Source organism: Trachurus trachurus (assembly GCF_905171665.1).
Source record: "Trachurus trachurus genome assembly, chromosome: 16".
NCBI lineage: Eukaryota > Metazoa > Chordata > Actinopteri > Carangiformes > Carangidae > Trachurus > Trachurus trachurus.
Genome location: NC_139902.1, coordinates 6,408,740 through 6,425,630, shown reverse-complemented (window position 1 = coordinate 6,425,630; position 16,891 = coordinate 6,408,740). Strand labels below are relative to the sequence as shown.

Here is a 16,891-nt window from a genome sequence, read left to right as displayed (position 1 = left end):
TGAAAAATATTCCAGAAACTGCTTCTCTTATTCTGCCACCAGAATATCAACAGCCCGCAGTGAAAAAAAACCATTTCAATTTTGACTTGAGACTACATTTCCTATTTCCCCCGTAAGTTATTAAAGTGGCACCAGGAGAAGGTGTCTGAAGGTCAAGATGAAAACCCCGGAGAGAGAGATTAGGCAAGGCAGAAAGAGGGAGGACAGAGATGACAGAAAGAGAGGCAGAGGGATAACGACAGAGATCGAGACGGTGTGGAAGATAAAGGAAAGAAAATGAGACGAAGGGAGAGAAAAACAGAGACCAAGAGATGGGCTGAAGGGAATGGACTTCTGCTCACTCCTCCACCACTCATCCATGTCCACTTTCTTTTTAATAGATTTCCAGCAAGGCCTCCTCCTCCTCGCCCTCCTTCTCGTGCAGCAGGCCTGTAGCAGCTCAGTAGATTAAAATGATAACCAACAGTAATGAGGTCCTACAGGACTGCGGTTGCATGACTAATCGAAGGGCAAAATGTACAGAAAGGTTCGGGAGCGAGGCTTCAAAGGCGTTCGGTAATATACAGATTAGGCAGGAGGGTTGAATCGTGATGATGCAGCATAACCAGAGACAAGAGAGGAAGGTGTGTTCCTATATTTCATCTGAAGAGTCATTTCAAAACAGGCTTTCTGCAGCGGTGCAGTCGTAACAGTGACATATGTCGCAGAGCCAATTCATTATCAGATCAGGGAATGTGATTTCACATCTGTGGCTCGTGTTTGCTGCTTTCATCTTCTCTATGGAAAGTACAGATATGCTGCGTTATTTGGTTTGCTAATTAACATTAGCCCTGAACCCTTTTGGGAAGTATAGCTTTTAGTATATTGCACACATACATCAAACAACCGGGAAGCACTGCAAGTCAACAATGTAAAATGTGAAATCATGCAAATCATGTGAATTCTGTATGAACCCTAAAGTGCTTTCTTTCACACTGTGCTGTCGGTGACAGATGTTGAGGTTGATGATAGAGCTGAAAACAACAACTGACATAGTTACTGTATATGAATGATCTACTTTTGTCCAATCAGAGGTTTCATATGCAAGTTAATCTGAAATGTCAAACTTACACCAATCTTGTAAAATATAATGCATGATTTAGTTCCACCTGGGTCCACTACAACATTAACATGCTTTTCAATATTAATGTATCACTGATTTAACACTCTCAAATAGGCCACTGTGTGTAATGAGAATTTCACTTATACAATTTGCTGCAAACACATTTTCTTAATAATAGAATATTTTAACAGAGTTATATTACTACTCGCTGTAATTAAGGATTTCCACAGGTTCACTTGTCCTAATATCCAAGAGCTGACCCTGGAGGTCCAGATTTCATCCAGTGTAATAAGGTCAGGTGGGGTCTTGTAGTATTGCCGAGTGTCTGGCATCTCTGTGTTAATATGTATAATACTCAAATGGATCCAAGTGGACCCGCTATTACCTCGCAGTGTTAAAATTACTGCAGGGGAAAAATGTGTTCTTTAGAGGTGAGAGGGAGAGTGTGAACTGTGAAGTGCAGGTGGAAATTACATTTCTGCTCATTACTGGTGCATCATGCCCCAGGTGGTGTCTCTCTATTTGGGTCTGTAGATTTTGGAAATTTTGGAACTGGGTATGATTATTTTTGGTTGGGTCAGACTGTCTCTCTTTTTCTTCCAAGTTGTCTTTTGACACTGGTGACCAAACACTGTAGACACAAGTCTTTTGATGTATTATTCCATGTTTCAATAGGTATTTTAGATTTTGATTGCTGTTCAGTGGCCATAATCATGACCGGTCACTGCTGCAGGACAAAAGCCCCTGGCGCACTAGGTATCCTCAATGCTTCTTCTTCCTCTTCCGTGACAAATTTGCAGCTTGATTGGAATTATTGTGCTATTACTTTTCTCTACACTACATAATACAACATTTTGTATCAATCAATTAATCACTGTTAATGACTGTGATCATTTTTGGAGAAATGTTGAGACCTTAATGGGCATATATTGCTTGGAATGTTTGGGCTAGAGTGGGTGACATCACTGGCTAGAGTGGGTGAAGTTGTCTGAAATTATTACTTTTTTTTACTTACACGCTGCTCCTGCAGCCACAAATTACACTCTCTACACATGTTTTTTTCCCCCCACAGTCCAACACAATCTTTCATATATATTTATATAAAAGAATAATGAGAAGTGATAATGTACTGGGATACATTATGAACCTAATCGAACTAAATGATACAAAGCTTAAACATTGAGACAAAGTGTCATGTACAGAGATCCTTAGAATTAACAGAGAGACTTCAATAAACCAGACAATATGGCAGAATCTAAATATAATAGTGAAAAGTTCTTTAATTGAAAAAAAGAAGGAAGGACAATAGAGCAACTAAGCTTCATCACATATTATCTAATAGTTGTTTATAACTTTTGATGAATTAATTACTGAATATTCCAATAAGTGAGTATTTGAACTATATTACCTTACAGCATTCTATTGAAAAATGTGATAGATAATTTGAACAATTACACACACAAATTTGAAAATGTTCTCTTCAGACATGACCTGTCAAATGCAAATATGCTGCAAGTATTGTGAAGTTTTACCAAGGTAAGTTTTCTCTCTCTTTCTCTCTCTGGTTGCTATTAGAGTTCTCGACTGACATGTTATGCAAAGAGCATAGGGGCATTATGTTAATTCTTTTTTCTTCTCTTTTTTTGTGTCCTTATTTCCAATTGTTTCAATTGTGTAATTTGTGTGCATTGTTCATTTTGTTTGTCTGTCAATTGTAAAAAGAAAAAAACCCACTACATAAATAAAACCAGAATGAAGTTTGAACTAACAGAGTTAAAGATAAGATAAGACACATTTACAAGATAAGACACATTTCAAAATAGAATTTGACACTTGATTAGAACTTTATTGAATCCAACCAAGTGAACTGTGGGAAAAAACCGAAATACCCGGAGAAAACCCCATGCCACCACACTGCCCCATATCCAGGTAACCCACTGCACCAGGGCAGAAGGTAAACTGGATTTGGGGCAGGAGTTAAGATCTCTATTCTAATCCCAAGGCATTGATACAATGATGTTAAAGGATTGACTTCTGGAGGTCAGCGAGTGTCTGGTATCATCAGACAAAAAAACTAAATTTAGATAGTGGTGGCATAAATCTATAAATAACCTTAAAATTCCAAGCTGCAACTGCAATTGTGACAATTGTGAGCAGGAGTATTTTCCAGTTATCTGCTAAAAAGCATTTGCTCGGACTCTTAAGATCACTGGGCTGCTCTAACAGTTTCAGGGCACACGTGAAATAGCCTGCAATTAACTCAATAGTTGCAGAGTTGTCAGACATCATCACACGTTGTAGAACTCTGTGTGCACCGCCAAAGTCTTTAACTATCTGCTCACACAGTAGTTCTTTGTACCTTTGAAAGGATTCTTGTGACATCTCAAACTCTATGTCCTTAACCTCAGTCCATATTCTGTCGAGTATACGTTGTGCAATATTATCCAGGACAAAGAGTGTGATATCCATTTTTGCTTTTTCTGCTACCCTGACTAAAACTAACGCCACTAAGAGCTTGACATTATATTTTTTGCCTTCCTCGTCTATCCATGAATGTGATTTTGAATCTTCCATTGTGCAGACGCAACTGCAACTGAATATTTATGATCAAACTGAAGTAAGTGCAGACCAACTGGCTGTGTTAGTGTGACAAGCTGCTGTCCAACCTCTCTACAAGAAGTGTTATGTTCAGGCTTGAAGGCAGTGATGTCATCAATGACATCACTGAGCCTAATGATGTCATCAAAGACATCACTGAGCCTAGTGATGTCATCAATGACATCACTGAGCCTAGTGATGTCATCAAAGACATCACTGAACCTAGTGATGTCATCAACAGTGTTGGGGCTCGTTACTCAAAAAAGTAATATATTACACATTACATATTACTCTCAAAAATAGTAATGCCTTACATTACTTTATTACTCCCTAGAGAAAGTAACTCGTTATATTACCCGTTACATTTTTTTTCTACTTAGCCTAATTCTCAAATTGCATTCAAGAACCTGCTTTCAATCATGGAAAGTAAATTAACTCGGGCGGTAATTTTTTTCGATCGATCAGCTGTGTTTACAGTTTCATGTGTCATAGTTCTGATGGTTAGACAGATGAATTAGTCCTCTAACACATCCGTGGGTCAGTTTGACATGTCAGAGTTTTTCAGAAGAGGGGCAAGTCAGGTTTAAGTGTCGGGAGTCACTGTCGGGATGCGAGTAATCTCGTCCCTCTGCAGTCTGTCTGTCTCTCTGCCGGTGCCGCGGTCACACTGTGTGTGTGTTACAGGACTGATTAAAACACACAACGTAACGTACGGATTGTCGAGTCCTTCTGACCTCAGTTTGGCAACTTTTACCCGGTTTCTCTGTGTCCACCGCTATCCTTCACCACGTTGAAAAGAGCTAGCAGCAGCATGTTCTGGCCTTGTTGACGCTTCCATTTTTTTCTCATCTGTCCTTGCGGGTGCCGGCTGCCGGGTGGCGACCAATCGGTGATGGTAAATGATTCCTCGTGCCAAACCCCAACCAATCACTGACCCATTCACGCCCACCTCCCCCTCCCTTCTGTTCTGTGTGATGTCTTTGTGGTGAAGTTGCTGCTAGCAATGTAACGCAAGTAACGAGCTTGGAAAACTGTAATATGATTACTATTTTCAGAAGAGTAATGCCTTACACTACTCGTTACTGGAAAAAGTAATCTGATTACAGTAACGCGTTATTTTGTAGCGCGTTACACCCAACACTGGTCATCAGTGACACAATCCTGCTCAGCTGATGTTTTTTTAGGGCCTTGCAGCTTCCAAACAAGGAGGTGAGGCCATGAGGACAGACTCCACAGCCCCTGTAGCAGGTGGTGAGATGGGATGCGGGTCGGCCTGCCTTTTTCACACAACGACGGGGTTGAAGCCGCTGGTGGGCTTTTTTTTTAACAATGCCTGTAGTGTTTGTGGTGGAGGTCAGGTCGTCCTCAAAGTGGATCTCCAGGAACTCGATGCTGTTGACTCTCTCCACTGGGGGGGCACAAATGGTCAGCGGCATATGATGGTGCTCACCGGCCCTCCTAAAGTCCACCACCATCTCTTTTGTTTTTTTCCAAATGTAGCACCATGATATACTGTATGTTAGATCCTCTACCTCTTTCCTGTATACAGACTCATCATTGTTGCTGATCAGACCCCCCACTGTCATCAGCAAACTTGGTGATTTTGGCGGTGCGGCTGACCCCCCAACCCCCAAATTAGGATTCCAGCTGCACATGCTAAAGTCATGTGTTCAGTTCCACTCATGTTATTACTGTAGCTCTGCAGGGCTAACACTCTGAGACTTTTTCAAATGTCAACTCCTCTGGCATACTCTCACTTAGACACTTCATCACTGTTCAGTTACCATGATCATTTTTGGATACATTTTGAGATTATAATGGGTGTGTAGAATGTTCAGGCAAGAGCTTCCGCCATCAGTGTGTGAATGTGTGTGTGAATGGGTGAATGCAATGTACTGTAAAGCGCTTTGGGTATCGTTCAGGTATAGTAAAGCGCTATATAAATACAGACCATTTACCATTTAGAGTGGGTGACATAATCGGCTAGAGTGGTAGAAGTTGTCTGAAACGGTCTTACATGTTACTCTTTATATACTACTCCATGCCACAAATTACACTCTACACACATGGTTGTAGAGTGCAGTCATGTCCCTTCCTGCTGCCCATTGACTCCAATACAAAGATTTTCTGAGACAAGCAGAAGGGATCCCTGTTTTTAACTTGTGTTTCTAAAATATTTACTCTAGAAACACCAAAAACATACACACACACATGTAGGTCATGTGATAACAGCTCCTTAATGTCAGTGCTCAAGAAAGATGATCATGTGTCTGTCTGATCAGCTCTGTCTTGACCTTAAGGTCGTGGGTTTGACAGAGATGGCACCCCCAGCAGCGGCCCCCGTGGCACTCTCAAAATTTCTGTGAGGAAATTTTCTGGTTAAAATTACTTATTATCAATTAATTGTGCAGTTACGACTAATTTATACCTGACATCTCCTGAAATACACACACTCTGTCACCACCCCTATGTTTTCTCTATATTATGTTTTAAAGTGGCAATTATGTTTTTTAAAACATCTTTTTGTTGTCACTCCTCCAACATGGCGTACCCCACTGACAACTGCGCTCTGAGCGTTCTGTGACAAGCTGCTATTAAAAGCCTTCAGCCTGACAGCAGTGTGCTCGCAGGTTTAGTCATGTGGCTGATTCACTAAAAACATATAAACCTCGTGTTCTCTGAGCCGTCACAGTGACACTCTGAACAAAGTGATGTTAGTTTGGCTGCAGACTAAGTTGTACTGTATATTCTACAATGAGGACATGGTGCCCTGTAGAATATATGCTCCTCTTGGTCTGATTCAGATGCTCTCATTCAGTGTATGATATTAGAACATTAAAGGGATAGTTCAACATTTTGGCAAATTGGCCCATTGCCATAATCCCTATAGTCTTAGCAGTAGGTTCGTTACCTTTAATTGTCAGTGTGAGCTATTTTTAGAACCACCAAGCCGCGAGCTGCTCAGAGATACGTTACGGAGGCTAATGGGATTTCTTGGTTTCCCTCATCAAACTCATCAAATACACAATCCAACAACTCCAAAACGATCTGGTCGACAAGTTGTGACCTGCACATTCACCACGCTATGAGATAATAACGGCACGTTTTGAGACAGAGTTGTTTTCGAGGCAAATGCAGAAACTGCTTGCTGAAAAACTGCCCCCAACAGGAACACGCATCAACAGTTTTGTATGAATTTGCGTCTCGTGCCGTTATTATCTCATAGCGTGGTGAATGTCCAGGTCACAACTTGCCCACTAGAGCGTTTTGGAGTTGTTAGATTGTGTATTTGATGAGTTTGATGAGGGAAAGCAAAAAATTCCATGAGCCTCCGTAGCGTAGCTCTGAGCAGCTCACGGCTCTGCTCCGCCTTTCTAAAAATAGCTTGCACCGACAATTAAAGGTAACAAACCTACTGCTATGACTATAGGGATTATGGCAATGGGCCAATTTGCCAAAATGTTGAACACTCCCTCTAAGCCATTTACTCTGCTTGTTTGTTCTGGGTTCATCCCTCCCCCTCCCACCTTCCTTCCTTCCTGCATCCACTCCTTCCAGCTGTGCAAAACCTCCAGTCTGGCATTTGTGAAGCAGACCTACCTTCTTGACGTAGCCCTGGATGAGCTCTGGGGTGGGCACCTGCTCGGCCGACAGACACTCTTCCAGCTGCAGTTTGAACGGTGGGCAGACCGGCTGGCTCCTCTCCACCCTGCAGGCAACCACAGTGGGGGAGAGAAGACAATGAGTTGCAGCCAGGCAGCCTGCTGGACAAACGCTTAGGATACATGATGCATTCACACACACAGCCACACACACATTCACAAATAGCCCAGAATTATAAAATTATATTCATAAAACATCCACAAACACGGTCCCATTCATAGGCCCAGGCATCAAATTTATAACACAAAAATAACCCACTATCAACAAATTACACAGCATCTAGAAGCTCTGTTAATGTTATTGTTGCCCTGTGGGAGGCAGTAGAAAAATACAATAAAACACTTAAGTTTGACAAAGATCCACATGGATGAAAGCGAACACATGGGGAGCACGGAGAGCACGAAATTCAATGAAAATCTCGTCTGGCCCACAACCCCCCCCCCCACCCCAAGTTCTCTCTGTTGAGGCCATCGGTATTTTGAGTGAGGAGAATCTATTTATATGGTGTTGTATTTTCCTATTCTGTCCTCTGGAGGAAATCCCAGAGCTAGCCCTGAGGAGACTAATGCCCCAGCTTCCATCTCCCTGCTCCTCATCCTGTTGACAAGGCGAGGAAGCCCCACACACCCTTTTCCTCAGTGTGCACTGCAGTAGGCATGTGTGTGTATGTGTGCAAGGCTGTGTGTATCTGTGTGTGTGTGTGTGTATGCTCTGTGTGGGCTCTGACTTTACACGGACCCCTGATGTGAGGGAGGGCAGGAGATGCATGTGTGCATGCTGGTGTGTGTGTTAGAGGCTTGTTGTTACAGCTTCCCAGTTCACGCAAAGACTCACTCCGAGTTTACATTCATGTCCCTGCCTGTGTGTGTGTGTGTGTGTGTTTGTCTGTATGTGTTCCTAATGCATTATTACAGTGATTTCTCTGTTACTGGATGCAGATTGAGCAAATTATGTATCGACTTTGAACAACATGTGAGAAATTAGTAACAAAACAACAGCTTGAAGGAGTAGTTTTTTGGGGAAATATGCACCCAGCTGAGCTGCAGAACCGTGAATAAAGCCCAGATTTTCCTTTTTACATTTTGGCTTTTGCACAGATTAAACAAACAACGTGTGATGTGTCAATTAGTGAGCTTTGGAGGTGCTAGTAGTTGGAGTTGTTTTTCAAGCAGTGGAAAGACGGTGGCTTTTACCCCCTTTTTTCCCACTATTTGAGATAACTAAGCAGCTTTAGCCTCCTATAATTATATTAAGCACAGAGATATGAAAGTATATCTTTTCATCTAGTAACTCTGAGCAAGAAAGTGAATAGATGTTTACTCCATTTTACTGATTTTACATCAGTGAATTGGAAACCTTTTAGGTTTGTACTCTTGTAGAGTTAAGCTGCTTGCAACAGACATTTGAAGATGAAATGGTAGAAATCTGGGGCTGAGACATCCTGACATTTTGCTCTTAGACCGAATCAAACTGAAAAAGGACAAACAAAAAACAAGAAAACTAGACCCTTCAATTCCCATGATGCAACTCAACGGTCTCTTTCATTAGGCCCTTAGTGCCTGGTGAACACCCACCTCTCAAACTTTAAGCCCCTCGTTTGTCACACAGGCTTTCACTAAGAGAGTCTAGGCTCCAAACCTCTTGAGTGCACCTTTAAAGTTTGCCCAAAAGAGTTTGTCGGCACAAAAGACACTTCCACTGTGTAATCACAGAGACGTGACAGCAAAGTAAGCTTCTTTAAGCTTCTTCTTAAAGCTTCTTCACCTTTCGTCTTTGTCAAAAACGCACCTATATTTTTCATTTACATCATTTCACTATCTGAATAAATGTTCCTAAACCCTGACTCTGCTGGAGTCAAAACACTATTTTCCCCACATGAACCAGAATCACACAGTTTGAAACAGTCGTTATGTGATTCACTTTCAGAAACCACAGCCAAGTCTTTCAGTTATAGGATTCACATCACAAGTAACGTCCCTGACTCATGTCATTCCATTCACAGAAAGAAGAAAGCCCCACACCGCCACGCTGCTACTCCGCTGTCACTGACACCCGTCGTTTTGCGTATATCAGCGGCAGCCGAGCCGAGCACAAACTGGGCTGAGTGACTCGTTAAGTGCAAACTTCATACGCTCTGTGAAATATTCATTAAGAGGAGCTGGGAGCCAGCGCCCGCTTTTGTGAGCGTCATTTCCTTTCTCACATCATGAATCATTGTACTTGCACCTTATGCAATATGTTTTGGTAATACTGTACAGAGAGGTGCTCCAGTGTTCTGCAAATTAAGAAGCAACTACACAGGATAATAAAATGAGCAGCCTTTTTTTTTTCATAATGATAGAAATTAAAACTCCATTTCATCATTCAGAATCATCGACCAATATAATAAAAATGATTCAGTCCTTCTGGGAGATAGTTTTGAATCAAGAAATGGAACAAAGCATTACAATTTGATTTCATTCATCGTCAGAGAGAGATTCAAAGTGCGTTGAGCGCTGGAACGAGGCCTCGGGTTAAAAATAGCAGCTGCAGCACCTGCAGTCCATCTTCTCAGTGTGAAACGGTGACTTTTCATGCAGTGTGCAGCGCTGGCTGTCAACCCTGCGAGGCCTGGCGTGGTTAGACGGGTGTCAAACGGCTGCTTGCCCGCCCGCCCACCTACCTGGAGTTCCCCTCCCGGGTGAGTATACACCTGCTCAGCTCCCTCTCCTCTTGTCTGCCCACAGATGGGTCACATGCTTTGTTTCGCTGTGGAACATCTTGTGTTGGAGTAATCACTCCCTCAGGAGCTGAACGTTCACATGGTAACTAATTGCGTATCACCTGTTAATGGCTTCCTTTGGGATTTTCTTTCGCAGCGTGGCGGCCACATCATTTGTAAATGTGTTTCCAATTGCATTGCGGTCACTGAGGTATGAAAATAGATTGTGATGATAACGGTTGTGTTTTCACAATGCTGCAAAAAAATTTCTTTTGTTTCTTAAAGCAGAAGTGAGTGATATATTTGTGTTAATATAAGTCTTAAATAGTTATATCTTCCGACAGCAATCACTTACATAGAGTGTTTGGACTGAAACACGGGTCTCTCAGTCCCTCTGCTCTGCTCTGAGCCGAAGAGAAAACATTTATCGTATCCTACAGTTTTTATCCAATGAGGAGAGAGAACGGCATGCAGGGCTGTGTGTGCAGCCAAGGAACGCCGTGAATGTGGTGACGTAGCGACGAGGACTGTTATGGTGCGTTCAAGGAAACTCGTATTTTTCCGACCGTGAAGTGGTACCAGTTCGATCTGGTACGAGTTCACCGGTCGGAAGTTACGAGTGGCCGTTATAGTGACTTTCACCGGTAAAACAGGTCGGAAAAACACGAGTGGGTTGCCTGGAACGCTACAAAGTCGTAAGTTGTGACTTGAAGCTGTAATTTACGATTTCAAAAGCCTGCCTGGAACGCAGCATTAGCGAAAACGACCGGATCACTCACTTCTGCTTTAAATTTATTTTTCATCCATCTGAATTTGATATGTAGAAGAAATTTACATCATTTTCACCTTCTCTCTTTATTACAAACACGTGGCAATAAATAATCAATTCTATGGGTCTTCTGTTATTTGAGTTTCTACGGTGGCTGCTTATAACTACCAGGGCTGTAGACAACTCAATAGTTGATCTACTAAAGTGTTTGAAACAAAACATTACTGTTAAAACGACAGAAAAATGAAAACAAAATGTGTCTAGCGCCAAACTAGTGGATCTATAATACTGTATTTAAGCACAGCATGCTTTAAACTGTTAGCATGGCAACATGGTGGTTGCAGCTGTGGCTAAGATGGTTCGCTACAGCAGGTAGAGCAGTTTGATTCCCAGCTCCCTGTGCTTCCTCTGGCAGAACAATGAACACAGAGTAGCCTCAGGATTCTCATTGTCTGTCTGTCACTTTTACATTTACTAAATCACTACAATCGCTACAATAATTTAATTCACATAGATGTTTTATAATTTCACTGCAGAAGTGAAAACTGTGGTCCGTTAGTGGCACTAAAGAGAAAAGTCAGGCCACCATCCGAGGCAATTTGGGGTTCGGTATCCTGCCTATAAGGAAACTTATAGCTGACCTGAGACTGATCCAGTTTTTACTCAGAAACCAGAAGAGTCGGGTGGAGTGGCGCAGTAGGTTGCGCAGGCACCCCATGTGTAGAGGCTCTGGTTCGAATCCTGCATTGGGCGGCTCTTTCCTGCATGTCATTCCCCCTCTCTCTGCTTTCCCATTTCCTGTCTCTCTCAACTGCACCTAATCTAATAAAGGCACAAAAAGCCAAAAAAGTATAAAGAAAACCCCCAAAAACCAGAAGAGTCACCACAGTCCGTAAACTGAATCCTGGAGATCATGAACGTCTGTACAGCCATTATGCAGTTACTGAGATGTTTCTGTCTGGATGACACAAAGTGACTGAACAACTGACCAACATTAGCATCAAGACAAATGTTGATAAAGTTTATATAGTTTATAGAAACCTGACAAATTGTGAATTGACCCTGGATAGTGAATATTGGTTTCACTCTGCCATCGACCACCTTCTTTATCCAACTGTTTCTGTTGCGCAAATCAAAGCTGCATCTCTTCTTACCATCTCTCACAGAAAAGCGTACACCTGAGACAAGACATCATATCAGGTTATACTGTTTGAATTAATCATAGTCAAGTGTTCATTCAGTAAAACGTCTTCAGTCATTACTTATTGTAACGGCTCCTGTTTCATTGAGTTGCTTGAGGGGAGGTAAACTGTATATGATAAAAACCTTTCTTTTATTCATATGCGAGTGAAACCCTTTTCACGCTGTAGCCGGTGAGTATCAGTGAAAATTGTTAATTCACTCCTGTTCCTTTTGCGTCATAAACAAAGTCATGTCAGACCTCTCACCCACCTCGTTCTCACACTTCTCATCTATTGCTATGACGACACAGTCAGGGAGCATCCGAGCCCATGTTTAGCACTCTGTCACCGTGGGGCTTTAATGATACAGTACACCTCTCCTAATGTCACATTTTCACACATTCCTGCATAATTCCACCAGAGCGAATCCCCTCTAATGGTTTTTAGTCCGTACCTCTTTATTTTCCTCTTTCTCCATCTCCCTCTCCCTCGCTCTAGCTCTCCACCCTTCTCCTCCCTCTCAACCCATCTCTCCTCTTTCAATCCCTCTCTTTCTCTGCCTGAGCACACGGGAGCTCCTTGCAATTACCCAATAATGATGAATATATCCCATCAGACATTGCCTGCTGAACTGTAACCCTATTCCGTCGCAACCAAATTGAACACTGAGAAATTTGACAGTTGACATTTTAAATTTTCAAACGGTCCAATCCATTCTGTCTGCGTTGCAGTTTTTCTTTTAACTTCTTCTTCTCTCCGGCAGCAGCAGGTTGTACCGGGGAAGCGGCCGCCGATACCGGGGACAAATGGCCTTTTAAGGTTTCTAAAGTCATAACCCACCTAACCACATGTGTCAGTCGGGTGACAGTGTCTTAACATTTGCAGATGACACTGCGCTGTATGTACACAACCTCCGTGCAGTTCCTGGCTGTGAGGCTCCTGCAGTGTCACCCCCTCCGTGTAAGCTGCCTTGTTGGCTGAGCCTTTCACTAACACTATAGAGACGTGACTGGGATCGTGTCCACAGGCGCACCGACACCGTGCATGTTAAATAAAGACGTCTTCACAGCTGCTGTGTGCACCAGTCAGCTCCACTGCCTTTGACTTCAGTTTTGTTTTCTGTACAGTGGTGAAAAAGCAGTTGGTTTTGGAGGGACGGATGAATGGCTGCTCACTGTCATGCTTTCAATCCCATTCACTGTAACCCCCACCCCCCCACCCCCCGCCCACCCTCCCCCTTTCTCCTCGTGATTCTCGGGTCTGACAGCAAAAAGGGAGCAGAAGAGGAGATGCGCCGCTTTTCTTTGGTTTGTCTTATTTCTCTTCCCTCATTTTTCCCTGGGGGAGATTTGGATTCCCCTGGGCTGGTGCTGATGTGAGCAGCTGTCTCCACGGTGACAGACGCTGGAGATAAAGCCCTGGCCCCGCTTTCGGCCGGGGCTATCAAAGGATGGTAGACTCCTCTGCCCTTTCCACTCAATCTTTCTCTCTCTCTCTCTCTCTCTCTCTCTCTCTCTCTCTCTCTCTCTCTCTCTCTCTCTCTCTCTCTCTCTCTCTCTCTCTCTCTCTCTCTCTCTCTCTCTCTCTCTCTCTCTCTCTCTCTCTCTCTCTCCAGACTCTTTCTGTCTTCCCTGCTCTCTCTACTCAGCTGTGATTTCCGTTGCTGCCTCTCTACCCCCTCATGGTGTCTTTTTCTCTAATGCAAGGCAACTACGTCTTTAAAAGAAAAACCTACAAAAAAGAGAATAGAAAAGAAGCGAGATCTCTAGTCCGTTCAGCTGTACCTTTTTAATACTGAATCAATATTTCTGTTGTCCGGTTTTGCAGCAGTGAAGAGCTGAGGAGTGTTTGTATTGTTTGCACGATTGTCTCTGCGTGCTCAAAGTGAATCTGAGGTGTTCTACACAACAGCATGGGAGGGGATTACTAATGGACACAATCTGTGGGAGGGCAGAGCAGATAAGGTGCCCTGCATTTCAACTATATGACCTTCTAAAATGTGGCTCACCACCCTGATTTCACCCTGCTATAGGAGTGTTCCAGTCTCCTGTTCTATGCACATTTATAGTAAAGCTGTGTCTGCACAGCCACTGGAAATTGAGCTGAGTGGGTATAAACTCATATCATTATCTGCATAATGTAAAGCTGTAAGTCCAAAAGTTACCAGTTCAATCAGAAACAGAGAGTGAAACTTTAAACTCTGTATTTGTCACAAATGATGAGCTGGATGATTTCACTGTGCAGGAACTTGATTAGAACACTTCTCTTCAGATTTGGTTCAGTTGATGGATGAAACTGACAGCTCTCCTCCTCTGTAGTTACAAAACTGTCAATTTTAACTATTTTGTAACTTACAAAATAGTTAAAATTGACAGTTGAACAAAAATACGAAAAACATCATCATCTTCTGTACCACTTATCCTCACCAGGGTCTCGGGGGAGCTGGAGCTTATCTCAGCTGACTCTGGGTCAGAGGCGGGGTATTGGACAGGTTGCCAATCAATCACAGGGCCAACATATACAGACCATTCACGCCTATGGCCAATTAACATAAACTGCATTATTTTTGGTTTGTGGGAGGAAGCCAGAGTACTGCTGCACTGGGAGAACATGCAAACTCCACATAGAAGGGCCCCAGCCGGCTGGTGGGTTCGAACCCAGAACCCTTCTTGCTGTGAGGTGACAGTGCCATTGCACCATTGTGCCACCCTGAACCAGGAAAAATAATCAACAACTTGAACACCACCAAGTAGAGCACATTAATGAAACGCTATGACGTATCAGGCAGGATTAATTATTCAATGTTAGTCTCTAGTTTTGCTCTTGAACGCAACATTGATGTTTTATTTGCTGGACTTTTGGTTCAGACATAGCTTGGGTCTTTTGTTCAAACCATAGAAGCTGAATAAAGATGGCTGAAACCTTTGTAACGATACCCACAGGCTTCTAAAAGGTGGTTTTGAAGTTGTTGCTAGCACTTGGCTCTGCCTAACTCCTGGCTAATCCCAAAAATAGGCGGAGCTTGTGTGAAGTTGAGACTTAAGTGCATATCCACCTGTCATTCAAAACAACCATGCCCTCAATTATGCAACAGAATTCAAATTAGACTACAATATGTTTTGAACTTAAGCTTGAACCGAATGCTGTCCAGGTTAAAAAAGATCTCTCAGATACCTGGATGAGAAGAGTAAAAGTTTTTAAAAGATCTTTTTTTTTATTTCCTGTCCTGTTTCTTCCTCCAGCTGTCAGATGATTGACAGGAGGCAGGGAATGAATATTGTGACGCTTTGAGCCGCTCAACTCTGGAAAAATTACAGTAAATAGTGATAAAACAGGAAGTTTGACAAACCTAAATTAAGTTGTCATGTTTTCTGTGATGAATTATCTCGCAACTGCGGAGGTTTTGCGTTCTCATGCTGTAAGACAAGGAGCGCGGCGGACAGGCTCTTTTGAAGGAAAGAAAACAAGCTCTGATATCTCCAACAAAACACCAGCAGGGATGAGGGAGAAGACAGAGGAGAGCGAGGCAGTGGGGACCAACCTGAAAAACAATTTTCCCCCAGGACATAATTGCAGCACTCTACACAGGAATTTAAATTATCATCGGCATACATTTGCAAAACCAATTAATTGGTTCTCTTCTAATTTAATACTTTCTGACTTTTTTTTTTTTTTTCACTTTACCACTCGTATCTTTTGGGTTTTTGTTTACTCCTTGCTTTGCTCCTATTATACTTATCTTCTTTTACTTTGAAAACTCTCTCACAACTCTCACACGAGCACCCAGAAAGTTTCAACTTATTTTATTTCATCTTAAATTCATCTAAATTCCCCCTGGTCATCATCCTTCTCCCTTTCCGAACTGCAGCCTGATCCTCCTTTCTTTTTTTGGGGGGGGGGGGGGGGGTGGGAGACTAACAACAACAATAACAAGCACAAAAGCCTTCCACAGCAAGCCTCTCTTTAGTTCTTATTTTATGTTTTGTGTTGTGTTTTCTGGCATGATCCCTCTTTGGTTGCAGCACAAACTGTCAGGCCACAGCGGCTCTGATTATTACACTCCTTACTCTGGTTTGCTTGTAATATCGGGTATTGGTTTTTTGTTATTGTACTGTCGCTGTGGGTGAGAGCGTTAGCTAAATGACTGAAATGTCAATGTAGATTAGTAGCAGCGGTGCCGTGTTTATGCTCAGCTGTGAAGAAATTACAGCCGTGGCTCTTCAGCGTGCAGAAATGGCTTTGAAGGTGTGTGGGAATCCAGAATAATCTCACATATACTCACAGATACTACACACACACAAAAACGAAGCCAGAATGTGAAGCTCACAAAACGATGAGGTGAAAGTTTAAAGGGATAGTTCACCCAAAATTGAAATTTCACTCATTATCTACTCACCCTCATGTCGATTAAGGGCTGGGAGAAGTTTCAGAGTCCTCCGTGGCTTCTCTGAGTTACAGGGGGTCTCGGCGTAGCAGTGCATGTCCATATAACGGTTGCAAATGGATACCAAATGTCTTCGTAACAAAAAGACACACCAAAAAACATCCAAATACCTCCATGCTGCTCGTCCGTCTTGTCTTGAAGCCCCGAAATTGTCAAATTTGGACGAACCATGGTCTGTCCTCTTCCCAGTTTGTCCAAATTTGACGAACCGAGAAGAGGAGCTTCGAGAAGCTTCCGCTACAAAACAAGCTTGAGATATAGACTTATTTAATTTTTTTCAGGACAATTTCGCATTTCGGGGCTTCAATACAAGACGGACATTACATACGAGCAGCATGGAGGTATTTGGATGTTTTTTGGTGTGTCTTTTTGTTACGAAGACAGTTGGTATCCATTTGCAACCGTTATATGGACATGCACTGCTACGCCGAGA

At 42.7% G+C, this 16,891-nt stretch overlaps 1 protein-coding gene across 1 annotated transcript in view; it reads right to left on the bottom strand.

Moving 5' to 3' along the window:
• Positions 1–16,891, bottom strand: part of rftn1b (raftlin, lipid raft linker 1b) — a 119,569-nt gene that overhangs the window by 51,289 nt on the left and 51,389 nt on the right. The window contains exon 4 of the mRNA XM_083989189.1: positions 7,301–7,409. Within this exon, the coding sequence (XP_083845315.1) occupies positions 7,301–7,409 (109 nt within the window). The remainder of the gene's footprint in view (positions 1–7,300; positions 7,410–16,891) is intronic.